This window comes from Lepisma saccharinum, chromosome 3 (genome assembly GCF_977018435.1).
Source record: "Lepisma saccharinum chromosome 3, izLepSacc3.1, whole genome shotgun sequence".
Classification (NCBI taxonomy): Eukaryota; Metazoa; Arthropoda; class Insecta; order Zygentoma; family Lepismatidae; genus Lepisma; species Lepisma saccharinum.
This window is the reverse complement of record NC_139231.1, coordinates 102,373,378-102,401,358: the sequence shown is the minus strand read 5'-3', so window position 1 is coordinate 102,401,358 and position 27,981 is coordinate 102,373,378. Positions and strand designations below refer to the sequence as shown.

The 27,981-nt window shown below is 42.4% G+C and overlaps 2 protein-coding genes across 5 annotated transcripts in view; both read left to right on the top strand.

Moving 5' to 3' along the window:
* Ten-a (Teneurin-a transmembrane protein) overlaps nucleotides 1-27,981 on the top strand; it is an 884,426-nt gene that overhangs the window by 185,562 nt on the left and 670,883 nt on the right. The gene's annotated exons all lie outside the window — the stretch shown is intronic.
* On the top strand, nucleotides 394-27,464 carry LOC145984868 (uncharacterized). The gene is made up of 3 exons (XM_083118241.1): nucleotides 394-482; nucleotides 2,565-4,065; nucleotides 27,429-27,464. Exons 2-3 carry the CDS (start codon nucleotides 2,632-2,634, stop codon nucleotides 27,462-27,464), a joined length of 1,470 nt encoding a protein of 489 aa, XP_082974367.1. The 5' UTR covers nucleotides 394-482; nucleotides 2,565-2,631.

Here is a 27,981-nt window from a genome sequence, read left to right as displayed (position 1 = left end):
CTCCACCCAGTTCGGCATCTAATTATCTCCTCCGCCATTATCCCCACCGGAAGGTCTACTCCACCCAGTTATTGTGTTGGTTTCGCTGCTGGGCACGCCAGTGACGCAGAAAGCTCCAAAGGCAGCGATCCAAATCATGATGAGCGTGGGAACGTGAGGCGATGGTATCTGATTGTCTCTGCCGCCATTATTCCCACCGAGGTCACTCGCACAAAAAACTGGCCGTAACTGGGTGGAGTAGACCTTCCGGTGGTATTGTGTTGGTTTCGCTCGCTGGGCACGCCAGAAGCACTCGGGTATTAATCAATCAACGTCTGGTGAATCGGGGGTGTGATACATGCCAAGGCTTTTGCCTGCTTTTTTGCTATTCTTTGCACATCAGTTGCAGTCGAGTATTGCTACTGGGTAGTCGCATAAAAGTGTACGCTATACCAAGTGTAAATATCAAGTGTAATAGAAGCCGAATTAGTTTGGTCTGTCAGGTGAGTACCATATCAGCATAAGTTATACGCACACAAGTTGCTTGACTAGCTATAAAACTAAAATTTACGCAGTAAGGCTAATCGAAACTGGGTCTACAGTGGGATCCGAACCACTTCCACTGGGTATCGAACTTGGAGTTTACAATTATACAAGTGTACAGGGGAAATTTTATTTTTTTTGAATTTGTTGATACTCTCGATTGGATTTTGTTGTTTTAAGTCTATTTTATGCATAGTAAGGCTAATCGAAACTGAGCCTACAGCGAGATCCGAACCACCTCTGCAGGATATCGAACTTTGAGTTTAAAATTATACAAGTGTACAGGGGAAACTCTATTTTTTGAATTTGTTGATACTCTGGATTGGATTTTGTTGTTTTTTAAATCTATTTTATGCACAGTAAGGCTAATCGGGACTGGACCTACAGTTTCAAGAACTACTTGTGCGGGTATCGAAGCCGAGATTACAAGGCTATTGCAGTGCTATCGCAGAGGCTGGTGGAAGTACTGATTGATTTGATGTTTTAAGTCTATTTTATGCACAGTAAGGCTAATCGGGACTGGACCTACAGTTTCAAGAACTACTTGTGCGGGTATCGAAGCCGAGATTTTTTGATTATAATGCTACCGCTGCGCCATCGCAAAGGCTAGTAGAAGTACATAGTTATTCGAATCTTATTTATTTAGACTTACAGTCTAAAAAAAATATCATGGTATTATTATTTCTGCAATTATTTGCAATCTTGGCCAGAGAGAGGAGAAGAGGAAAAAAAAATAATATTTTGTTTTAATGTCGAGCCTATATTTTAAATTTTAACATGTGCGCATGCGCGCAGGGGGTAAATTTTATTTTTTTGATCGAGTGGGTTGTAAGGTGAGTGAACATGTAGGAAAAGTATTGGTATATTGATTGATTGATTGATTGATTTAGTTTATTTTATTTCGTGTTTTGTGCTTTTTGGCTAATTTGCGAAGATGGGGATGAGTGATGAAATTGATGAAAATGGATATTCACAAACAACCATACCCGATCGGGATTCGAACCCGGGACTCTTGGCGTCGCAGCGCGATGTGCTAACCACTCGGCCACAGGGTCGGGCAAGTACTGGTATATACATAGACCAAAGTTACATGGTTCTAGGTCCCATAGAAGCCGAGAAAATCAATATCTTGGAAAATATCTTAAGACAAATATCTTAATCTTTAAGAAAGTCGACTTCCGGTCTGTCAAGATGTTACTTCCGGTCTATCAAGAAAATTTTCTTAAGACAAAAATCTTAAGACGTTTTCCAAGATATTGATTTTCTCGGCTTCTAATTGAGCTAGGATGATGATTTTAGGTTTGTTGGATAGGATTCGACGAGAACTATTCGACTGGCAAATAAAATCAATTCTACCCCCTCAAGTTTCGGAAATACAGACAATTTTTTTATTTTTTGAGAAACTTGATTTGCTGGCTTAGTTTTTACCCTATTTCGAAAATTTTAATAGTATTCGATACAAAATTAGAAGTACTCTACAACCTAATGGAGGGATGATGACTAGTGCCTGCTGTTTTTGAGTTATTTTGGATTAAAATTTCAAGATGTAATTTCTAAGATGTTTTGTAATTTATAAACTATGGGTTGTAGGAAAACGATTCTTGCTCTATCTGCTATTGCCCGACAAATACTATAAACACAAATAAATTTTTTAAAAAAATAAAGATCGAAAATAATTTTGTTTTCTGAAAATAAAAAATATGTGTATGGAAAAAAATACGATTGTGTAATTTTTTTATGATGTATGTTTGCATATAAAAATAAGTATACCTGAAAGTTTTAGAATTTCAAAATAACTATATATATATATTTGCTATTATATCAGCCAAAACAAAAAAAAATATATATAAACAAGTATATTTTCATAGTTTCACACCTCTACTAGATTGGTGGAAAAATATACTAGTGGGCAATAAAATCTGAAGAAAATTCGTGTCTAGCGAAAGTAAGCTAAATAAAATTACACATACATACAATATTTATTGTGTTTTTTCCATCTACAATCATATTTTTCTTATATATTTTTTTATATTTTTTTATAGAGTTGATTAAAACACATATTTGAGGAAGACAACGCTACCCATATATAAATAAACATACCCCGAAAAAATGCCCTCTATGAAAAGTTGCCCTGTGTGCAAAAAAACTATATTAAGCAAAAATTTTGCAAGACATTGTCGCACCTGCGTGCCAGACAAGCATTTGGCTGCCACTGAACTGTGTTCCGGATGCAATAAACATATTACGATTGCGTATGCCAAGAAACATAAGCTTACTTGTCTAAGCAAAAATACATCTGGGGCACAGCCTTCGACCTCCACCAAGAGAGAGGCAGAAGCAGCCACCATCAATGCACCACCCGCCAAACGTGTCAAGCATGTGGCGAAAGCGAACCAGTCTGCTTTCCAGCATTTGTTAGAGGACTTTCCTTTTACTTCGGAGGACTCATGCGACGTGCGTAGCTTTTTGGAGAACGTGCAAGCCCAAATTATTTCCATTCTCGGCGATGCGCTTGCAACGCACTCTACCAAATTCTACGCATCGCTTTGTTGCTGGTACAAGAAGCCGTCTGATGAAATTTACAGCTTCTGCCACAACACCAAGGCGAAGACGCTGCATTTGGCGGATGTCGACAACCTCGAGGACATCTACAACAAGTTTGTCGAGGAGCTGCTGGCAAAGCAAGAAGAACATGAAGCTAAGGGCTCGGGGGGTTCGCTGTGTGGTGAGCCTCACGAGTTGCGCGTCAAACTTTCCAAGTTTGTGCCTCTCTCCGCCTCCAGCTACGTCCGCTTACCAAAAGCAATTGCGGCAAAGACGGCCGTCCTGAACATCCAAAATAAAGATAACAAGTGCTTCGTATGGTGTGTGCTTGCGGCGTTGCACCCTGTCGACTGGAAAAACCATCCACACCGAGTTAACCACTACCTACCCTATGAGCCAGAGCTGGAAGATGCCATTGCTGGGATTGACTACCCGGTGGAGGTCTCGGACATTCGCAAGTTCGAGGCCCGTACACACAACCCTCGGTTGGCCATCAACGTTTATGGCCTCACCGACAAAAATGTGGTGTACCCCATCCGGGTGAGCGACGTAGACAACAATGATGCTCGAGAAATCCATCTCCTACTCATCAAGAACGAGACCCATCACCACTACACTCTTATTCGCTCCCTCTCTAGACTTGTGTCGAGTCAAAAAAGCAAGCATCATGGTAGCATAGAAGTTTGTCGAAAGTGTCTGATCACTTTTGACAACCAACAACAAAAACACCAGAGCTTACAAGAAGAAAACATCGCTGCCGAGAAGCTCGCTAACCACAAGCTCTACTGCAATGCCAACGAGCCGGGGGTGGCAGTCTTACCCAAACCTGGCACCGTGGAGCGTTTCCACATGCACGGTGCCATGGTGGAGCACCCCGCTATCATCATCGCGGATTTCGAGGCCTTCCTCAAACCCCTGTCCACTTGCGATCCCGATCCTGAAGTTTCTTCCACCACCCCTTACCAACTCCACGAGGCATCCAGTTTCGCATACGTTGCGGTGCGACGAGATCAACACATCGCCCCCGAGCCCTACGTGTACCGTGGTCCCGATGCAGCCAAGCACTTCCTCGAGAGGATGGTTGTCGAGGCCATCGAGATAGGAAAAATACTGTTGACCCCCAAGTCTATGCTCCCACTGTCCCCCAACGATCAACGTAGACACGACGAGGCCATCACTTGCCCTGTCTGCGTTGAGGAGTACACCGCCAACAACTATAAAGTCCGACACCACGATCACTTTAACGGTAGGTATGTTGGTCCTTGGTGCAACGACTGTAACCGCTTGGCCCGGGACCCGCGCTTCATCCCTGTGTTTTTTCACAATGGCTCGGGATACGACTTCCACCACCTGATCAAGCATCTTGGGTACGACAACGCAAGAATCAATGTCCTGGCACAAAACGAGGAGCGTTACATCAGTGTGAGCAAACAAGTGCCGATCCCAGCATCCGACTCTACCGTCGAACTTCGCTTCCTCGACTCCCTGAGGTTCCTCCCAGCCAGCCTCGATGCTCTTGCAGGGAAGCTGAGCAACGAGCAAATGCTTATTACCTCTGCGAATTTTCCAAACTTGGACGCCGGTCTCTTCAGGCGTAAGGGGGTCTACCCCTACGAATACGTCACCGACTCTACCAAGTTTGCGGAGACGTCGCTTCCTCCTCGAGCAAACTTCTATAGCAAACTGCGAGGCTCGGGCATCTCTGAGGATGACTATCACCACGCCCAGTCCATGTGGTGCGAGCTGGGTTGTCGAACTCTCGGAGACTACCACGACGCCTACCTCAAACTTGATGTGACGCTCCTCGCCGACGTGTTCCAGACGTTCCGTGCAACCGCAATGAAGATTTACCAGCTGGACCCCGCCTACTTCTATAGTCTCCCCGGACTGGCGTGGTCAGCCATGTTTCTGGTGACGAAAATCAAGCTGGAGCTTCTTTCGGACGTAGACATGATGCTGTTTGTGGAACGTGCCGTGCGGGGTGGAATGGTTCAGGTGTCGCAACGGCACGCGCGCGCCAACAACCATCACATGGCTACTAGCTACGACTCCACCCAACCGTCGAGCTACATCATGCACACGGACGTGAATAACTTGTACGGGCACTCCATGATGCAGCCACTCCCCTTTAGAGGGTTCGAGTGGGCTGATCCTTCCAACTTCGACGTTGAAGGTTTTGACGATTCGGAACATGGGTTCTTCGCCGAGGTGGACCTTGAGTTCTCCAAGAACGTGCAGGATTCGTTCTGCGATCTTCCCCCTGCACCCGAGTTCAAGTGTCCACCCGATTCTAACCAGAAGAAGCTCGTCATGGATTTCGAACCCAAAAAGAATTACGTCCTTCACTACCAGAATCTCCGGTGGTTGATGCAGCAAGGGGTCACGGTCCACGCAGTTCACCGTATCCTCAAGTTCGAGCATTCTCCGTGGTTGCGTCCATATATTGAAGTTAACACTGAACACCGCACCGCAGCCACGTCCGAGCTTGATAAGGATTTCTTCAAGCTCATGAATAATGCGGTGTTTGGCAAGACCATGGAGAATGTACGGAATCGCGTGGACATAAAATTGGTGACGAGGAAAGAGCGATGTCGTCAGCTTGTCGCGAGTCCATTGTTCAAGTCTCGAACAATCTATAACGAGCAGCTGGCTCTGATTCACATGAGGCAAGGTGTGGTGAAACTCACCAAGCCCATCTACGTTGGAGCCACGGTTCTGGATCTGAGCAAGCTCCACATGTTCGAGACATACTACGACATATTACGTCCACACTACGGCCACAACATCTCGCTTCTCTACACGGACACGGACAGCTTGGTGTACCACGTTCACACAGCCGACGCATACGGGGATATAGCCACAGTTCCATCTTTGGTTAACCTCTTTGACACGTCAGGCTATCCCCAACCGAACCAGAGCGGTATCCTGGCCCGCAACAAGAAGGTGCCCGGCAAACTCAAAGATGAGAAGGACGGAGAAGTGATTCTTGAGTTTGCAGGTCTTCGCGCCAAGGCCTATACCATCAAGGCCGAGGGTAGCGTTACCAAGAAGGCCAAGGGTGTCGGCAGACAGGTGGTTCGGGAGCATCTCACATTCGAGGACTTCGTGGATTGCCTCAAGACCAGGTCGTCGGTTCTAAGAGCAGAACAGCGCATCCAGAGCGTCGACCATGTGTTGACCACCAACAAAGTGAGGAAGATTGCCCTGGATCCCAACGACGACAAGAGGTGCGTTCTCCAATGTGGAATCCACACACTGCCGTGGGGGCACTATCGCTTAGCAGAAAGCAAAACCTGCAACATATGCCCATCTTCAACAGAAGATTCATAAAAAACAATAAAAAAAAACATTGACTGTCATTACAAAAAAAAAACTTTAACCGTATTTTAAATAACCAGCATAATATGAATCTCTTTGGTTTCCGAAAACAAACCAACATGGAGACTGTACACCGCGCGACGACAGATCATGAATTTCTACCTTCCATGTTAACTAAACTCAACGGTCTATTGATTGTTCACCTCAACAGCATTTGGACGAAATTGGATGACGATGTGGGCAAGATGTTTTACGTCTTCAACAACAATTTACATTTCTACGAAATTCCGATCGATGGAAAACTTCAAATCACCGTGAATCCGGAAAACGTAGGCGAAATCAAAATATCTACCGGCAAGAACATTTTTCGAATCAAGCACGACAAGATGCTTTCTAACATTACGTACGATGTTTCTGCAGGAGATTGTTTATACGTGGAACTCCTAGGAGATTACGACAAACTCATTCCTCTCTTCGTAGAATTACGAATCGTCTATCCTATTATAAATAACCGTTAACCAAAATGCCTAACGATATTTTCGGCAACACCAAGCGTGTAGACCACGCAGAAGAGATTCTCATGTTAGACGTCCGAATTAAAAAGTTGAGGAGCGATTTGATCGCTTTGCAGGAGACCTTAAACAAAAGTTTAGAGTCGGAGATCGCTACGCTCCAAACGCAATGTCTCGACCCCATTCTGAAAATCGATTCCGAACTGAAAACGCTCATAAAAAATTATGTCGACGTACCTTCTTACGACAACGTTCAAAATATACAGTTGAGCGTGGATAAACTTCAAAATGATTTGGCCAAATTACAACAATTTCAATCGAAAAATGAAGATTTGGAAAAATTGAAACTCGAGATCGAAGAACGAACTTCGGCAATCGAAAAGAATTTCTCTGAACTTCAAACCGTCGTGAAAGATATTGATGTAGAACGCTTGCACGTCGTCGTTTCCAAATTACAAGAAGAATTCGCCAGCACGTTGGAAGAAATTAAATCCAAGTTACAGACTTTGGAAGATACCATGACGAACCTACCATCGTCAGACGAACTGCAGGTCATCGGCAAAAGCGTCGCGAACATAAAAATTCAATTGGAGGCTTATCAAGATTTCGAACACATTCAAACCACCATCGCTACGCTTCAGGCATCTCTGGAGTTGATCAACGAAGAAATTAAAAATATTCACGCTGAAGCGAGCGCGTTGACGAGCATACAAGACACGTTGAGCATGGTTCAGCAGAAGATCGAATATTTGGAAAATTTGAACGTCGAATCGAATCTTGCTCATTTTCATCACGTACTGGACAACATACAGGGTGACTTGGAATCGTTACGGACGAGCGTACCTTCGAGTGAAGATTTGGAAAAATTGAAAACGGCCGTGACGGCACTATCCGATTCGAGCGACATCAAAAGTTCATTGAGCGATCTCGAGAGTAGGGTGGCCAATCTCCCCACCTCAAAAGAAATACACGCTTTGAAAAGGAGCATATCACGTATGCTGAAACGACTAGAAACGGAAACGGCGAACGTGGAACAGATTCGAAACGAACTTGCTTCGCTGGTGTCGACGCTGCCCACTTCGCAGAGCGTCGCCGACCTTCACACGCAGTTTACCGAGATGCGAAGCATCGTGAACGATCTTACCGAGAAAAGTTCGAAATTGAATCAAGTCGAGAACCTTCAGAGTATCGTCGTCAACATCAGAGATCAAGTTGGAGTGCTGGAATCCACGCAGGAATCGACGCTGGCCTCTTTTGGTACCAAGTTGCAAGAACTCAACGAAAACTTCAAGCAGTTGAACGTGGAAGTGAAAATCAAACCGTCATTTTCTACAGTAACAGATACCATCGTCGAACATTTGTTGCCCGTACAAAATACACTGGGACAGCTTCACAGCAACCTCGTTAGCGTCGATACTAAATTCGCTAAACTGCATTCTCTGCAAGCCATCGAAATCAACAGCGTACCCAATCAACAGAGAATCTCCACGTTCGTCGAAGGTAACAAACTGTACATGTTGCATCCTTATCATCCGTACTACAAGTTTCTCCTCGATGGCACGATTCAGATAAATGAATTTTCGTACTGGTCTCACGGCAGAAAAGCTAGCGTTCCCACCATGACCTTGATATCGAATCGTGGTGTCCAGAAAGCAGGAAACATTCCTCTGGCACGTTGGAACGAAACGCGCAACGTATATGAAATACACGAAGACGAAGATCTCACCGTTTTCGACGTGAGTGCCGGCGATAAGCTGATCATTCAAAACACTGGTGAGGTGCCACCCTCTTTGAATCCCATCACGCTTGTGCTTCTCTTCAAACGTAATCTCTAAAAAATGTCTAGGCAAGCCATCGTCGAAGAATTGCATAAACCTGTACGCCGCAACTACAAACGTTTAGCTGTGGTAACCAAGGGAATCGATGACCTTTGGCAAAGTGACCTCGTGGAGATGAGTAGCGGCAATCTAAAAAACGTACATAAATTGAACAAGGGCAACAAGTATCTCCTCACCGTCATAGACACGTTTTCGAAATTCGCATGGGCTCTACCTTTGAAAGCCAAAACGGGGACATGCGTCACGGAAGCATTCAAGACAATTTTTCGCGAAAGCGACAGACGGCCTCGGTTTTTGCAAACGGACAGGGGGAAGGAATTTTACAATGCCGTATTCCAAAAGTTTATTCAAAAACATGACATTCGACATTATTCGACCTTCAGTCACATCAAAGCCAGCATCGTGGAAAGATTTAATCGAACCTTGAAAACACACATGTGGAAACGATTCACGCTTCGAGGAAATTACAAATGGGTCGACATACTGCCGGAACTCGTCGACACCTATAATGATACGGTACACAGAACGATAGGCATGAAGCCAGCTGACGTTACGAAATCTGACGAGCAGCGTTTAATTTCTACAGTTTACTGTCCAAAGTACGCTCCCACGACTACCAAAAAATCAAAATTCAAAATTGGAGACCAGGTGAGGATCAGCAAATTCAAACGCACCTTCGAGAAGGGATTCACAAAAAATTGGAGCACGGAACTTTTTACGGTGGTTCGAGTTTTACCCGGAAACCGACACACGTATATAATAAAAGATAGTAGCGGCGAGATTTTGAAAGGAAGATTTTACGAAGAGGAACTCTCTAAAACAAAACATCCCGACACGTACCTCATCGAGAAAGTATTGCGTAGGAAAGGCGACAAACTGTTTGTCAAATGGCTGGGACTTCCGGAAAAAAGTTGGATCGACGCGAACGAAGTGATCTTGTGAGTACGTGGAACGTGGTGAAGCGTCTACCGGATTCGGAAAGTCAAACGAAAAAAAAGAACGGTGAGTTGCTTCCCGACAGCATCCGCTGTCTGATCGTAGGTCCTTCAGAGTGTGGGAAAACAACACTGCTCGTGGACAATTTTCTCCTCGCACCGAATTGGTTAGATTGGAAGAACAGGCACCTCTACGTATTTTCGAAAAGTCTCGAACAAGCGAAATACCAGCAACTGATAAAACTGTACGATGGTCTGGACATTGCAACGTTCTCTTCGGAAATAAAACCACTCCACGATTGTCGTGAAAATTCAGTCGTTGTGTTCGACGACGTCATCCTGGAAAATCAAAATGAAATTCGCAATTTTTTCACGCAAGGTCGTCACAAAGGAATAGATTGCTTCTTCTTGGCTCAAACGTTTTCCAAAATTCCAAAACAGTTAGTACGCGACAACGCTAATTTCATATGTTTGTTTCGTCAAGATCACACCAACCTCAAGCACGCGTACGATGACTACGTAGGCGGAGACATGAACTACAATCAATTTTCGGAACGCTGCTGCTCCCACTGTTGGAACAGTGACGATTTCGGATTCGCGACGATCGACATGACGAGAAAACCCAACAACGGAAAATACAGAAACAAAATCAACGACTTTCTAAACGTTGCAACGTTGTGAGAAACGACGTGTATAAATAACGCTATGACGAAACGAAAAATCGAAGACGAAAATCTCAAGCTTCGCGATTACCTCGCGAAACGCTTCAAAGGTTGGAAATCCGAGAATCGCGGATTCTACGAAGAGAAGAAACGTCAAGATCAACCTGTGATCGACGCCATCAGCGATCTAGGTAAAGAAATTAAAGGCGTCACGGAACAAAATAAAAATTTGATCAACGAACTCGTACCACTTGCAGCTAAAAGTTACACCGTACCCACGCCCATTTCGAGCATTCCTTCGACGCCGTTCGAACTAAAAGACGTACCGCCACGACGTCGAGCCATAGGTAGCACGTCGTCGTCTTTGGATAAGATCGAGTTGGGACCTTTGGCACGAGACTACCTGAGCACGGGGAAATTCGACAAGGATGAAGTGTTCGGATTGTATCCGAGCATGGAGAGCAACGAAGGCGGCGGTGTGGTTTGGAAGATTGGAAAATCGAAGGTGACCTTCGAAGGCAACGACATTAAAGTTAATTTAGGCGAGAAGGATAGTTGGAACAGGTACCCGGGTACGGTGGGACTGTGGGAACTCGTTGCCAAAAAGCAGCCGAAAGATTACACCGACGAAGATTACCAGAGTTACAAGGAAATTTTGATCATGACGGATGCCTTGTACCAGAACAACGACGCTACGCAGAATAGGGTCAAATCCAGCAGCGGCGAGAAGTACAGAAATCTCATCAAGCCGATATGGAACCAGGTGAAAACAGGCAGCGGCGTCAAACTCTACAACACCCTGCCCAAAGAATTCGTTTGGGTGGACGACGTGCGCAAGCTCATAGACAGGTTGTTGGTTATTGCAGGAGAGGAGACTGCAGGCAATCGTAATTTCTACAACGAGAAGGTAGGAATTGTGGACATGATCAGCACAAAACTTTCCAACTTCATCGTGAACGACGACAAGGGCATAGGTTACCTCATTAAAATTATCAACACGCTGCCTCCGAGATTCTGGAACGTGGCCGAAGGAAAGGGACTCGTGAACGACATCATCAACAAGTTACCTTTCGAGATGCATTTACCCGGCTACCAGTACTGCGGACCAGGTACCAAACTCGAGAAAAGATTGAAGAGAGGAGACAGGGGTGTGAATCCGTTGGACGCCGCATGCAAAGATCACGACATCGCTTACAACACCACTCGCACCGAACTGGATGCACGTCACGAAGCAGACAGAAAGTTAGAGCACGCAGCTTTCGAAAGATTCGTCAGCAGAGACGCTTCGCTGGGAGAAAGAGTTGCAGCACTGGGCACCACCATCGCCATGAACACAAAACAAAAACTTGGGTGGGGTATATAAATAACATACAGTAAAAAAATTATAACAACAACATGGCTTGCATAACCGATTTGCCGCACGAGCTGCTGTGTAAAATATTCAAACATGCTTGCGAGGATGTAGGGAAACTTTTACACGTAGCAAGAACAACTCCGAAATTTTGCATCCCTTGTGAAATGGCTGTCAAGGACCATCTTCGGGGGATCAGTGGAATGAGGTGTGATGATCTCGACACTCTTCTTTCGGCTGCAGGGGAAAAATTAAACAAAAGGATGGACGAACTGCACGAGGCGAGGCAGGGAAGAAGACGATACACGGATGATTGGCGTAGATCTAAACAAGAGACGGAAGATATTATCACCCACATCATCGCGTTTTCCGAAGCACGAACTTTCTTCCTCTGTCGATAACTTGATATATAAATAACACACATCGTGAAAAAAAAATAATCTTCAGTATATATAAATAACACACATTGTGAAAAATATTAAATTTCTCTAACACACACACTGAAAATTTCTCTTCAATATGACGACTGAAAAAATGAGTGACTTTCAAGCATTAAAACAAATGCTAAATTTGTCAGTAGAGTATGTAAAAATTCAGGAATTGGAAGTGGACAAACCTTACACGATAACTTCCGGTTCAATTGTTTCTACCCAGTATGGTCCCAAGGCGCGTTTGTTGCTCAACGCACAATACAGTCTATTTTTACCAGATCGATACGCTAACATGTTATCCGACGAGAAGCTAGCTATTTTAATCGAGAACAAAACTCAAATCGTGTACAAGGGTACAAAGGAACTTCTTGGTAAGAAAACAAAGCACGTAATAGAATTTGTGTAACGGCTCTGCGCGGAGTATATCCTTGAAAAAAAAAATTGCACGGAACAAAAAAAAGTCTCAGAACATTTATATATAAATAACATACCGAAAAAAATTACACAAAACAAAAAAATCTCAAAACATATATATAAATAACATACCGTGAAGATAACATATAAAGCATCAACATGAAGCCCAAAGGTGTCGTGTACCAGATACCTTACTCCAATCTGAAAAATCTAGGTACCCTCGATGGGTTACTCACCAAAAAACAACGCGAGAAGAAACGTTCTTGCTTGACGAAAGGACACGGAATGAAATTACTTCTCAGCACACCTCAATTGAGACGCTTGCAGCGTTCGCGAAAACAGCAAAAAATCGGAGGTTTCATATTCAGCATCCCAGCCATCCTGGCAGCATTGGGGGCTGTTGGAAGTTTGGCCGGCGGAAGTGCCGCCATCGCAAAAACCGTCATCGACTCGAAGAAGAACAAAGCCGAGTTGGAAGAACAGAAACGTCACAACCTGGCCATGGAAAAAAAGGGGAAAGGTATAACCAAAAAACAAAAAAGCAACCTCGATGCTTTGAAAAAATATAAAAAAAAGAAGAAGCCCTGTCCAACTTCGATATTGAATCTCTAATCGAACTGTTGGGAATAAAAAACTTCAGGGGTGTTTTCATGTCCGATTCTCTACCCTCTGCTGTGAAGAAAAAGGAGTATGGCGTGGTCAACCTGGACAGTTACAAAAATCCTGGTACACATTGGATATGCTACCTCAAAATTGACGATAACAATGCATTTGTTTTCGATTCGTTCGGTGGCACACCGCCTGCCAGGTTGGTGAAGTATCTCAGTGTTGCCAACCTCTACTACAATGACAAACGCATCCAAGGTTTCACTGATGTTAACTGCGGCCACCTATGCCTTTCTGTTCTCGCATACATGTCTAAAATAAATAACCCGTCGGTGGAACATTTTCAGAAAGCATTGTGGAACCTGAAACACGATGGGCGTGTTCCATCTCACGAGCGAATCTTCGATCCTGAAACTCACGCTGCACGACGACATCGTCTATCCTAAATCCGTAGCTCTACGTGCATTCTACAGCATGTACCTCATACCTAACGTCACGCAGCACAATAATAAAATTAGTGTCGGAAGCGAACACATCGTCGTCACGCCAGGCCAATACAATCTTTCCACTTTGCAAGCTCAGTTACCCAAAGGCACGTACCTTTCTCAAAATTCGGTCACGCACAGAGTGGAAATCGTGTCGGCAACGGAGACCGTGGACCTGGGCACCATGGGAGAACTTTTAGGTTTCGAGAACGACACCAAACTCGAAGCTGGCATCAAACATACGGCAACCAACATTCCTAAATTTCTAGCCATAGAAACTCTAAACGTTCACTGCAACGTGGCGGAAGGCATGATCACGAAATCCTCGGACGGATTGTTAGGAAGTCACAAGCAGACAGGAATCATAGCCACGTTCAAACCCAGTTCCGAATTCATGGAACCGATCATCTACACACCCTCTTCGCCGATCTATTTTCCAGTATGCCGCAACCGCATAGACGACATAGAGTTGGTGGTGACAAACGAGAAAGGAGACGTGGTGGATTTCGCAGGTGCAACAACCACTGCCATCGTGGAGATCAACGTATAATAAATAACACGCATAGTAAAAATGGAGCAAATCGAAAGTTACGAATTGCAATCTTTCCCTCCCAACCGTCGCACGTTCGCCAATCTCAACGAAGCGAACAGGGAGATCGAATACGACGTGGACGTAGGCGACGGGTTTGTTCATCCTCACAGAGCAGACCTCTACCTTCAATTCGACGTGGTGAAGAAGGAAAGCGGAGACGCGTTTCCCGCAACAGCAAATTTGATACTCGTGGACAACTTCGTGCCTCATCTGTTCTCGCAGGTGGAGGTGAGGAAACACAACACCGTCATAGACAGAATAGATTATCCAGGCATCACGTCGACGGCAGTGGGAACATTGAAATTATCCAAAACTGACGCAGCATACTACCAGGCGGGAGGATTCGAAGCGGGGACCAAAATATCGACTAGAAGTCACACGGTGCTTTTTCCCATGCGTCTGCTGCCGGGATTCTTCTCGGACTACAAAGAGATCATGTGGAAGGGAGGATTGCGCGTCACGTTTCGAAGAGCGGCCAACGACAACGACGCACTGATGCGATACACCAACTTGAACGCCGACGGCACACCGATAGCCAACACATTACCTGAAGCGGCCAAGTGCGTCATCCGGAGCATGGAATTGAGAATGCCGATCGTAGAATACGAAACAAACTACGCCCTCAAGTACAAAGCGGAGATCTTGAAGAGTCCGCAGGTGCCGATTCACTTTCACGGTTACCAGTGCGTGCAGAAGATGGCGTCGGGAAGTCACATGGAATTCGACGTGACGACTCAGTTCAACAACATACAGTTCGACATGCCAGATTTCGTTGTGGTGCTCTTTCAGACCGGGCGCGATAACAACCAGGAAAAAGATTCCAGCAAGTTCGACGACTGCAAGATCAAGAATGTTTATCTGAAGAATGGACGCAACGAAGTCTTCCCGCGCGAAAATTACAACCTCGATATGACCAAAGACGATTACCTCAAACTTTACGAAGCTTACACCTCTTTCAAACGCGTGACCGAGGGAAGCATGGACATGTACTACACGCCCAGCGAATTCAAAACCCGCAGACCCATGTTCGTCATCAATACCACAAAGAGGAAGCAGGTGGTGGTCAACGATCGAACCAACATCAAGGTCGTCTGCGAGTTCCACGAAGCCTTGCCCGAGGACACCGTGTGCAGCGTCATCCTAATTGCAGAGAAGTCCTTCGTCCACGACGTGAAGAACGAGAGGGTCACAGAGCAGTTTTAACAAGTTTTTAACATTTTTTCTTGCACAATAAGAAATTTTTGTACTAGCACAATCAGTTTCAATAGCACAATACAAAAATTTCACTAATTCAAGATGAGTTACAATATTAATTTCATCAGTTATCAGTTGCAATATCTTTTTTGCACTATAGCACAAAACAATCAGAAATTTTTTGCACAAAAATTTTGTTGTTGTTGTTTTTACATGAGAAAATTAACAATAAAATTCTTTTTTTATCGTTTCAGATGCTGTCGAACATCAAAAACACATACACACACACTAGAAAAAAGCATGCAACTTTATTTGTAACACACACACATACATTCTCTATCTTCATCAAAAAATATTATAATAAACATAATTATTTTTATCTATATCTCACAATAAAACTCTATATCCAAAAATATTACAACATCAAATAACACTAGAGTCGTTAGTACACGTTGCATGCATTACGGGGGTCCTCTGTAGAGTTTCATGGAAGTTTGGGGGAAAAAAAAAACACGTGAAACCCTACAGAGGTGCGGTAATCTAGAGCCGCAGCCGTTAGAACCTTTTTGGTTGGGCACCACGCACCCTGGCGGGGTTAGGGGCCAGGCATCCTAAAAACAACAATTATTTATTTGTTTGTTTGCATCACAATACAGGTGCGCGCGCGCGTATGTGCAGCACATCGTTCCCGCGATAAGGTTTTTACAAAAATCCCGATATACATTAGCGCCCCGGGACTTGGAAATAAGGCATATTCGCTCACCACTGTTGCCAGCTTAGTCTCCCTCTTTATCTTACGGCAACATTGACGTCTCTAGTTTTTTTTTAATTGCAGGTGGGTTGCCAACACACTCTAGTTAATAATGCTACATATTATACACGCACACACGCACACACATACTGTGTTGCCATCTCTCTTTTACGGCAGTATATATTTGTTGCCGGCTCTATTGCACAGTGTGTGTATGTTACGCCAGTGTATAAATTGGCTAAACCCTTATCAAGTAAGAAAAACTATAGGTAGGTGTTGGCAGCATTGTCGGTTGTTTAACTCTTCCCCCTCTCTCTTTTTTTTTTTTTTTGTAAAAAAAACCATGGTAGAAATACCAGTAGGTTGGCAACCTTGATTTATGCAATTAATTAAAGCAAGCCTCAAGCCTCAAGCAAGATTGCCAGCTCCTTGCCTTAGGTTAGGTTAGACCAAAATAAAAACCTTGGTAACTTTTCGAGTAAAATATTGGCAACACTGCAAGACAAGCCTCAAGCAGTATTGCCAGCTCCTTGCTTGAGGTTAGGTTAGACCAAGATAAAAACCTTGGTCATTTTTTTCGAGTAAGAGGTTGGCAACACTGCGAGCCCCACCGAGCCCCAGCTGGCAACACTGCGAGAAAAGCCTCAAGCAAGATTGCCAGCTCCTCGCGTTAGGTTAGATTAGCCCAAGAAATAAAAACCTTGGTAACTTTTCGAGTAAGAGGTTGGCACCGAGCCCCACCGAGCCCCAGCTGGCAACACTGCGAGAAAAGCCTCAAGCAAGGTTGCCAGCTCCTTGTTTGAGGTTAGGTTAGACCAAAAAAGAAAAACCTTGGTTATTTTTTCGAGTAAGAGGTTGGCAACACTGTGTACCTCACTATACCTCATTTTCGGGCGTGGAATTCTCTTTGCTGTACTACTGGTTTGGATTTTTGGACATTTTTATCACTTGATGAACAAACATATAAGTATAATACAATGCGAGCGAAGCCGGTGTCGAGTATCTAGTAGCAGATAAAGATATTCTAAGAAAAAGAAACCAACAGATTGAAAAGTTCTCATATAGTCTGTTCCAGGAATCTGTGCATCAGGGGAACAAAAACAAGTCCTCTGCGCAAGTAGTGACTCGACAGGGTTCGACCAATGAACGCTTGAGAGGGAAGGGGATTGCATGGAGGGAGTAATAGAGTTGCAGCTACCAGCCGGTTTTAGCAGCGCACACTGCTTTGCTCTGCCAATTCGCTTTCTCTCCTCTACCGTTAAGTGCGACGTTGCTGCACTCCTGGGATAGACTGTAGTATAGTAGCAAGGAATTATTAAAGTTAACTTTCATACATAAATCTGCTATATGTTACCGATTGTAAGTATATTACCTTCTATTACAGATAGCATGCAACAACCCTTAATTAATAATTAATGCAATGAATTAGAGGATAATGAATAGGCAGTTTTAATACTGATGGTGAAACTAATTGCAGCGCCTATTATTTTATGAAATGTGAAGCAAACGATAATTGAGAAGGTGGGATTTGTATAATTATATTAAAATGTGTGTGTACATACGTGTGTGTGTGTGTGTGTGTGAACGAGATAGAGAGGGAGCTATGAAGAGGAAATGATTCAAAGCCAGAAGAGAATAATTACAAATGTAATCAGGATTAAATTGTGAATTCGTTTAAAACCTTTATTCAGGTGGAGATACGTTTTAGTGACACTGACCAATAAACCACAGGAATGTGTTAAACACAGCCAATTTTGTTTAATAACCTGGGGGAGGTTAAGTGGAAACTGTAATTAATACATTAAAACAAAAAAGATCCTAATGTATAATAATGCCGTTAAAACTAATTAAAAGTAAGGATGAATAATTAAATTTCATTAATGCGCGACCAGACGTATTAAAATATTTCATTTTCAATTATTGTTGTCGCTCTCAATATAGCATGCTATATACTGATTGATTGATTGAAATAAAAAAAATGGGTGTGTCAGCATTTAGGCTATTTACACCCATCACATGGTAAGGCGACTAGCCCTTTACCATAACTAAAATCTACACTTGTCTCTGAGAAATAGAATTGCCTTGTCCATGCTGAAGCTGTGAAGGGGAATTCAGCACACACACACACAGACAAAAAACAGGACAACACAGAGCCCTATAGAGGATTATACTCGCCGTAGGTCCACCAGACGGCAGAGCCTCTATAGTCTGCAAAATGCAGTACAGGGTACAGTACACTCACCTCAACTAGAACTCCGACAGTTTGTTTCTTTATACAACATATTTGCAGAATATATAATTCAATTTACAGGTGTATCAATATACATTGTAAAAACACACACCTTATTACTAACTTATTTGATCCTGTACGTGGAAGGGAGGTTGACATTTGAGTATCTTTGAAAAAGGATCCCCCAATTCTATATATTGTTGGTAGATTTTGTAGGGATTGTAAATTAGTATTGTAATTTAGTTTTACGTGGAATTGTAATAAGTAGTTCTTATCGTAGATCGAATTCGGAAGTCATGATGGTATTTGTACGTATATGCATGTAACAAACTCTATTTTATAAGTATGGCCATGGGCACTTCTGAATAGTAGCTATCTCAAGACTTTCCATAGAGTTCTTCAACTCAAAAGTGTTCGTAACTGAACATTGTGTATCGGGCCCGTAACCAGAATTTTTTAGGGGAAGGGGGAGATACGAGAATGTGGAAAGCAGAGAAGATCCGATATTCTGTTGGAGTGTTAGTATTACTCTATGGTAGTGTGGTAGTATTGCAGCTAGACGAGCAATTGTAGAGTTGCAATATTTAGGTCCAAAGCATCGAAAAAATTCAACTCTCCGTCAGACCCACACCCCCTGACCTGACAATCACAAACACAGTCGGTTTGCATTCAATTATCAGAATTATTCGAATAGTGCTGTTTTCCACAAATTAACAATGTTTTCGAATTTCCTTTAATTTTCTTAAACCAGCACCAATGAACGGCCATGATAATTCTATGTTTTGAAAATAAACATGTATCAATTAAATGATACATTAGCAATGATTCTTGTGATGTCAAAATGTGAGTTACCAAACAAAAGGTAACATTTTCGCATCACGACTGCAGTTAAGAAAAAGTCGATACAGGGATTAAATAGAATGGACTGTTCATTAAAATTACGAAATATTGTAGACTTCTGAAGCCTGCCTTTCTTTCATTTATGCAAGGACAAAATCGATCGAAGAAAGAAAACTCCTTTCATGGGTGACAAACAACACTTTTTACCGGGAGGACAATTATACTACGAAATTATGGCAATGATTTATTTCGAATTATTTGAAAAATGGAAAAGGCTAACATGTATCTTACTTTGCACGTAAAAAACACTATGACCAAATGAATTTTTTCACCACTCATTTCCAGAGTTGGACACCCCCGTGCTTGAGATGTGTAAGTTAATAAAATACCATAATTATGGATTTTAATTTATTAATGATACGACCCAGTAAAGCAAAACAGGTGCGCTGGACATTCACTCATTATGTGTATAGAACAGAAGTCTCTCGTACTAAAATCAAAATAAAATTGCAATAGAAACTTATGATTATTTCTACAACTAAAATTTATGTCAACCGCCTAACCCCTTACAAATTATCTGGTGAGACACATGAACTCACCCATACGATTCACTGAACACACAGCACTAACATATACCCAATCTCCGACTACAATAATGTATGTATACAGCTTTTAAAACTATTTACCATAAAGCAACCTCGGTGAGTTATTCAAAGCACAGAATTTGCAATGCTTGAATTTCTTCTTCGCTGCTGAAATTATTTACCCGCAATGTTTAGAGCGGTATATATACTTGATACTTTATTGCTGGTCACTTTGTAGCTGTTTTCCTTTAACGGGTCGTAATGCGAAGAGACAGGACATCCCCATTTTGTTTCTTTCTTCCCGCATACAGTAAGCCTATAAAAGGAAGGCAATAAAGAGAGACGCTTGCAGTCACTTATACATAAGTACAGCGAGAGGAAAGTGCCACTAGTTGAACGCTTTATTGCCACTTACGGAGATTTTTTTCCCTTCCGTAAGTACTCCCGTTTCAATGCGTGTTATGAGAAATTGGAAAGGACAATTTCCTGGTTACGAAGTTTGCTTACAGCAAATAGCACCCATTTTATTATTGGTTTTCTTTAACCGTTTTTGTGAACAAAGGAAGATTGATTAATATGATTCATTTTACTTCACCTCTCGTTACATAGTCCATTTTTACTTTTCAAAAATGCAGTTTTGTAAGCCAACAGTTTCTAGAATTCCATTTATGTTCTGTGAATTGATGTTTGGGCATATTTACCAAAAGTTTTATCGTGTCCTTAATAATTTCGAGTACAGGTTTTTCACCCAATTGTCAACCTCACTTCCACGTTGACGTAGTACACCCTGGACTGTAGACGAACGAGGCTCTTGCGACTGGCCCCATGGCCAGTATAATTTTGTGTGTTGTCCTGTGTTTTGTCCTTGTGTGTGCTGAGTGCCTCTCTACAGCCTCAGCTTTTAACCAATATGTTAATATTTTAATTACAACACCACGTTACAGTTAGCTATATTATTTTAGTTCTATTAACCCCAAATTTTAAATTCAAATTCATACAAGTACGACTGACCAAATATGTATGACGGGTTCAAATCCTGGACTGGGCATGGTGCTCTTTGTTTGTGTCCCTTCATCAATTTCATCATATCATCACTCGTGTTCATCGTCGCCATTGGCCAAAGTGGCAGAAAAGCGACGATAAATAAAAATTGAAAAATCAATGTATCCTAGTAGTGCATATGAATGTGCTGCCATAAGGGAGACTAATTTGAATCCTGTATATCTCTACTGTGTCATAGTCCTCAAAACCGTCAGCCATTCCCAGTCTTGCAGTCATGTTTAAACGAAAATTTACCTCATTGGCTGAAAGGAGCCAGTAGTCCCCAACCTCAACCTATCTCCATTCCCTTCCTTCCAACCACACCAAGACTGCCCCATGCTCCCTCCTCAAAAGCCCCGTCTAGTTCGCTGCACTCACGCTTCTAATTTCTAAGTACAGCACAAAACCGTATACTTCGTTCACACGTAGTGTTGTCATGTAGTGTATTTGGTGCTTGCACCGTTTGCACTACGTTTCTGGAGCGGTGAACACTGAGGTTTATTGTCATGTTGTAGTATGTGCTAATCAATCAAATGAACGTTTAAAGCATCAGACAGGCATTTGTTGAATCTTTTGAAGTGAACATTGCTATTCTTGCGTACAGTGTCTACTTGGTTGAACGTAATTTCATTGCACCTGCACTACACCTCGTCAAAAAAGTGAAGCGAACTAGACGGGACCAAAATAAACGTTGCAACAGCGCAAGGGCGTGGCCTCAACGCCAGAAGGGGAGGAGTTAGGACTGGATGTCGAGCGACCCGACTGTAGCTCCGTTCCCCGCATTATTTAGCAAGCTATTCATAAATTCCGCCGATGTCAACTTGCTTCAAAGCAGAGTTTCATCACTGGGTAACGCTCGCAGTGGCTGTATTTTTATGCAACGGCGCTAAGCCCCCGTTTCCAGAGCAACTTAAGTATTATTTCCCAGACAAAGAAGTCTTTATTGCGGCCCTCTTCTCCAGAGCTTCACAGACGGCAGCGCCTCAGTTAAAAATTCCACGGTGGGTGATCGACCCTCATTTTGCAGCAGACTCTGACGTCGTTGTTTAACGCACATCGCGGCAATATAGTTCGCCTGCCTACCCTGCAGCGCCACTAATTGTGTTGCAGTGTTGTTAATGTTTCCCTCGGGTTCCAAGCTCCGCTCGCAGCGGGAAAGCCCAGCCGGCCGAAATGAAGAGAATTTGTGACGCGATGTTAGACAAGCCAACGAGACAGCGCCGTGAATAACCCCAAGACCCCTTTGAGCCTCCAATTACTAGGCATGGACAGATTCCACGTGCGACCGTCGCCTGATTCACCGCTTTACGGTGCCACCGTTAGAATACGGTTTTAGGTTCCAATATTGCGATCCTGGTAGTAGTTAAACGATTTAATATCGTGCTTTTCTGTTCAGTGTCTTTAATAAGTAATTTGTTCTGGTGAATGCAGGTCGTAACCCTAACTACAGTATTTTCTCCCGCTGACTTATCGCGACGATGACGATGAACCTAGATTAAATTGATGAAGGGATTTCCGGAAATCATCACCCATCGAACACGGAACTTTAGCTAGCGAGACAATGAGTCAACCATAGAAATGGGAATTATGCATACAGGGTGTCGTCATGCAACAAGGACAACTTTCACAGCGTGTAGAGGACACCTGCATGTACATCGCTTGTTAACATCTTTGTAACCCCAAATGACATTGCGATACAGTTTGTTTCTTTGCATAGTGTTATTTGTGTTATCAACTAGAATCAGAAATTTGTCATGGCCAAAGTTGAGCCTTCCATACAGAACATATCTCCAATGGATATCCATAGGATATACATAACATCCAGATCATGGATGCATGTGTGAATATGAAACATGTTTCGGATGTGTAGACGTGTGTGTGCGTCCGTGCGCGCGTGAGAGATAGAGATGCATATATATTATAACATGTGCGTACGATATTTTTAATATGCGTAAAATATGCGTAATATGTGAAAATTATCAGGATAATGTCCAGATTAGGTTCAATTGTAGTTCAGAATACATTCTTTTCTTATCCACAATCAAATGAAAACGTTCAGATAACGTCTCGTTCACGTGAACTAAGTAACACTGATGTCCAGAACATCCAAAAATGATCCCAGAATATCAACCAAACATCCTTCCTAAATACCCTATGGATGTCCCTTGGACGGACATATAAATATCCAAGGAGTATCAAATGGATATCTCTGTCCACAAATTTGGCAAGAAAGGGCACCCAAAAAGCATCCATTAGATGCTCCCCTGGACATTTGTAATGCCGTGTGGTCTGTGGGTACTCTACCACTTAATCCGGAAAACTTGTACAAACAAGCAAACAAAAAGCACAATACTTTTATGGCAGATACAAGTATTAAGTTACATTTATCCATACTACACATTTCAACAGCTTGTACTACAAAGAAAAAAAATTAAAAAATTGCTCTATCACCCAAATCAAAAGTTATTCCTTTATAAGTCTGTTCATGTGTGTGATTTGGATTTCAAAGCAAGCATGTTGAATCTAGCAGGAGTAGGCGTAGTAGATGAAATCATCGAGTAATCGATAATTTCGGTACGAATGTGATTATTCTTCATCTCTGCTATTCTGAAGGACTAGTTTGACAAAAGAATTATCCCCAAAAGCATAATGAGATCATGCTAATTCTCCATCAACACACAGGAAGAATGCAGTGACCTAAATGTCCACATCCATGACAATGCAGACCGGAACCAAGACGCTTTGGGACATGCTTTTTGAGGTCTGCAGCCAAGGACAGTACAAGTTGCCGCAGGTCATGTGAATTATGCTAATGTCGCATATCCCGAATGGGGACCCATATTATTCGAAACGTAGAAACTGCTGCGGAAACGGCATGCAAATCTATTTGGACATTTCTTAATGCTACTTTTTTCTTGCCGCACTGCTAATGGACTCCACTCTGACGACGAACATCCTCCCTTGTTAGGGGAACTTGGCACCGCGCCTTTCACAGTTGGCTGCCTTCAACAACCCACCGCGATGCTTCTTGGTTTTGCCATTTTGTTCCCGGCGTTTTGCAAGTTGCTTATAATTGGTAGTCATTTGGCAGTTTCCTGGCATTTGCAGATATGTCCTCTGGAAGGAGAGGTTTCAAGTTACCCAGCAAGCAACGACCTCTCCGTTTCTTGACCTTCGCTCTTACGACCGTCCTGTGTGGAGTCACACATTCGATATTTGAATCGTTCAGGGAGGATAGCTGATGAAGCCCAACGTATGGCTCAAACAATATCCACTTTACGACAATAAAATTGTTAGAATTCGATTAAGGTTGAGGGGTAAGTTTGACATAAAATACACACACACGTGTGTGAAAATGAATTCAAAACTATTCGGGTGCCAATACTTTTATGATAATTACAGTTCCTTCAATGAATGAACGAATGAATGATTTGACTTATTTTACTTCTCGTTTTTGTCACTTTGACTAATCGCGAGGGTGACGAGATAAAATAGATGGAGACACAATCATTAACAAACATGAACACAACACGAGCTCCACAGAGGTATATTTTGGCTGTGAATCCAGTTGCCAGTGCCTCGTTAGTCTGCAAATGCAGCCCACGTTGCAGTACATGAAAGAGAGGTCGACATTTGGGAACTTTCCGGAAGGGGCACCCCTTACACCTCAAGGGTTACTTTAAAAATAACTATCCAGACAATAAAATAACTTTCCAGACAATTGATTGAAAACGATTTATGTATAAACATATGTATATATTTTATATGTTTCGTGAAGAAAAATTAACTTTTGTTTATTCAGCGTTTTGGTTACAATTGCTCCCTCCTGAGCCATTCTAGTCTATTTTAATAAATAGAGATTATTTACTAAACCAATACATGATATGCATAACTTACCATTTTTTAATGGGTGTCAAACATGTACTCTGCGCCCATGAGGTATTTTGACGGGGTGTGCTCCCCCCAAGTCGACGTTTATGCTTTAAGTTTTACTTACGTGTGAAAATATATTCACTAAATTTATGCGAAATAAATACTATACAGGGTATCTATAAAAAACTCCGGGGTTTTAAGCAATCATAGTGCGCAAAAGGTATTAGATAACTCAGGTTAGTTAATTACTTTGAAATCAGTAGCTCATCAAGTTTTATTCACGCCGTTTGGAGTTTATTCCAACAGAGGTTGGGAATGCAGCGTTGACCTTGAAGTGGCCGAGCCGAGCCGAACACAGTCAGTTCAGTTCAGTTCAATGGCGTCGCCGCAACAGAAGGCGCAGTGTGTGATATGGCTTGTAGAAACTGGATCTGTTATTACTGTACAGCGGAACTTTCGACGCGAGTATGGTGGTGTTTAGCCTTCGGACAAAACCATTCGTCAATGGCTTAAAGCGTTTAAAGAAACTGGAAGTGTGGGTTGGAAGGAAAGGGCCTATTCAATGGCCTCCAAGAAGTCCGGATTTTACTCCCTTAGACTTTTTCCTATGGGGACATGTGAAGAACATGGTTTATGCGGAGAAAATTGAAATTGTCAACCATCTAAGGCAAAGAATTATCGCATCTGTGGCAACCATCACCCCAGACATGCTGGCCAGGACGTGGCAAGAAGTTGATTATCGTTTGGATGTGTGCCGTACTACAAACGGGGCACACATTGCAATTTACTAAATTGTAAACAAAACTAGATAACATTACCTTCAAAAATATGTATTTACTTTTTCCTGAGTTTCAGTTTTTAATAAAATATTTAGCTTCAAAACCCAGATAGATACCCTGTATAATACACGCACCCAGACTGCGATAGACAAATATAGAAAGGAGGAAGGGGAAATAGAGACTAGAGCGTTAGGGGTTAAGGAGGATATCTTTTTCGAATAATTTAAGATGTACACTCACCGGCAATACAAATGGGACACCTAGATCCTGAAATACTCTCTTCCCTGCAAGACGTTATATGTGTTACCTAACTCTAGGGCGGTCGGTAGAAATTGCCTTTGAAAATTTGCTATTACAATCCACTGATCACCGTAGAGTTAGGCAACACGCATAACGCCTTGCAGGGAAACGAATATTTCAGGAACTAGGTGTCCCATTTTTATTGCCGGTGACTGTATATCATAAAAATACGTTATTTTGGTCACATTAATTTAATTTTGTTAGAATATACAGGATGATTCAAAATATTGTTAACACTATATGGGGAATAGAAAATGTACTACTCGACGTCTACGTTTACTTCTTTGATTGAATTATTATACAGTATGTTTAGTGTGTGACAGTCTATACTGTACTATAACACACTAAACACGAATAAATTCGTATCATTGCAGCAAAGTTTCCTCCTTTAAGCAAATTTTCTGTTTCCCATATAGTGTTAACATTTTTTTTTTAATCACCATATATACTATCGAGAGAGAAGAGGGAGGGACGAATGTCCCTGCATGGAGCGACTTCTGGTTCACCCAGCCTTTAATAAATGGTTATCGGGGGGAGATGAAAGCGTGTGTAGCGTGGTGCTAACAACTTCTTCTCTAAAAAATGGCTGAGATTGTGTAGATATGTGTTGAGCTCCACATACACATCCTTCTTTATACTTCAAGCTATGTTGCAATCAAGGCCTGAGCTATATATATGTACGTACACCCCCCGCACACACACACCACACACACACACACACACACACACACACACACACACACACACACACACACACACACACACACACACACACACATATATATATATATATATATATATATATATATGCACTTATATACATATATATATCTACATAAATTGACATTTTAATCACAAGCTGTCTCCAGTTGAACGAATCACGCAGAGTTCATTGATGTCGCAAGGAGAAGATATCAATTTGCAGGAAAGAATAGTATTGCCCCATCACTCATGTGTAAAACAATATCGTGCATAGAGGAATTCTTTGCCCGTGGGGACTGGGGGAGCAGTCTTCCTTGCGAGGGGAAACCGACAAAGGTGGGTCTCCATTTGTTTTCATTAGTTTTCCCCTCATTTGCACTCGAGAAGGTGGACCCAAATGATATGGAAGATGTCAAAGGGTGAAACATCATCCGGCAGAATAAAGTACAGTCGAGAATGATGCTCCGGGAAAGACAAATTGAGGACTTTCTCTTTCTTGCCCCGCGTCGTTTCTTTCAATTTATGCTTCCTGACAGTGTTGCCACTTGTCTTACATCAAAGCACCAGTTCGATTTTTTATATTTGATTTTTCTAATTTAGCGTCGGATTTCTGCCACTTTTGGCTAATCGCGAAGATGAGAATGAGTGATGATATGATGAAACTCATGAAGGACACTCACAACGCACATCCATTCCCAGGCTGTGATTTGAACTCGTGAGGGATCATTTTGGAATTATATCATTTATAAAAATGCATGAATTATTCATAAAATGGCGGCTACATTCCAGTCAGGTTTCCTGTATGTGTTAGTTCTCGTCTTATGTGGGATTTAAGCAAAATAACTTAATACATTTCAATATGGCGGACTGAAGATCGATTATTCCTATGTTCCTAAATCATTAGAATTTAATCATTTTTTTCAGGTATCTGTTTATACGTTTCAGGAGATAAAGAACTGATCTGAAATAATTTAGGGCACCATTTTTTAGATTAAATACTTTCTACTATAGAAATTATGATTAGAAATTCTTTATTCGTGGAAGAAGTTCAACCTGTGGCTGCTCTACCATTTAACCCGAAAAACTTACACACTCATACAAACAGGAGGGTGGAAGGTGAAGTGGAGGTAGTATAAACGATAAACTGGCATAAATGTAAAGCTTATGTACTGAAGTTTTTATAGTATTTACATATCTTGAACGACTATAGTTTGGTATAGCATTTGAGCAAAATAAATTGCATTGCTCTAGAAGCACTAGATTGATCGATTGAGTTGGTTTTTTAAGTCCACTTTCTGCACAGTAAGGCTAATTAGGACTGGACCTACAGTTTAAAGTGGGATCCGAACCACTATGTGCCTCCACCGGGTATCGAACCCGGGATCCCTTTATTACAAGGCGACGACGCTACCACTGCGCCATCGGGGAGGCCTAGAAGCACTAGAGAATGGATGAAGTCCAATTAGCATTGCGAGCT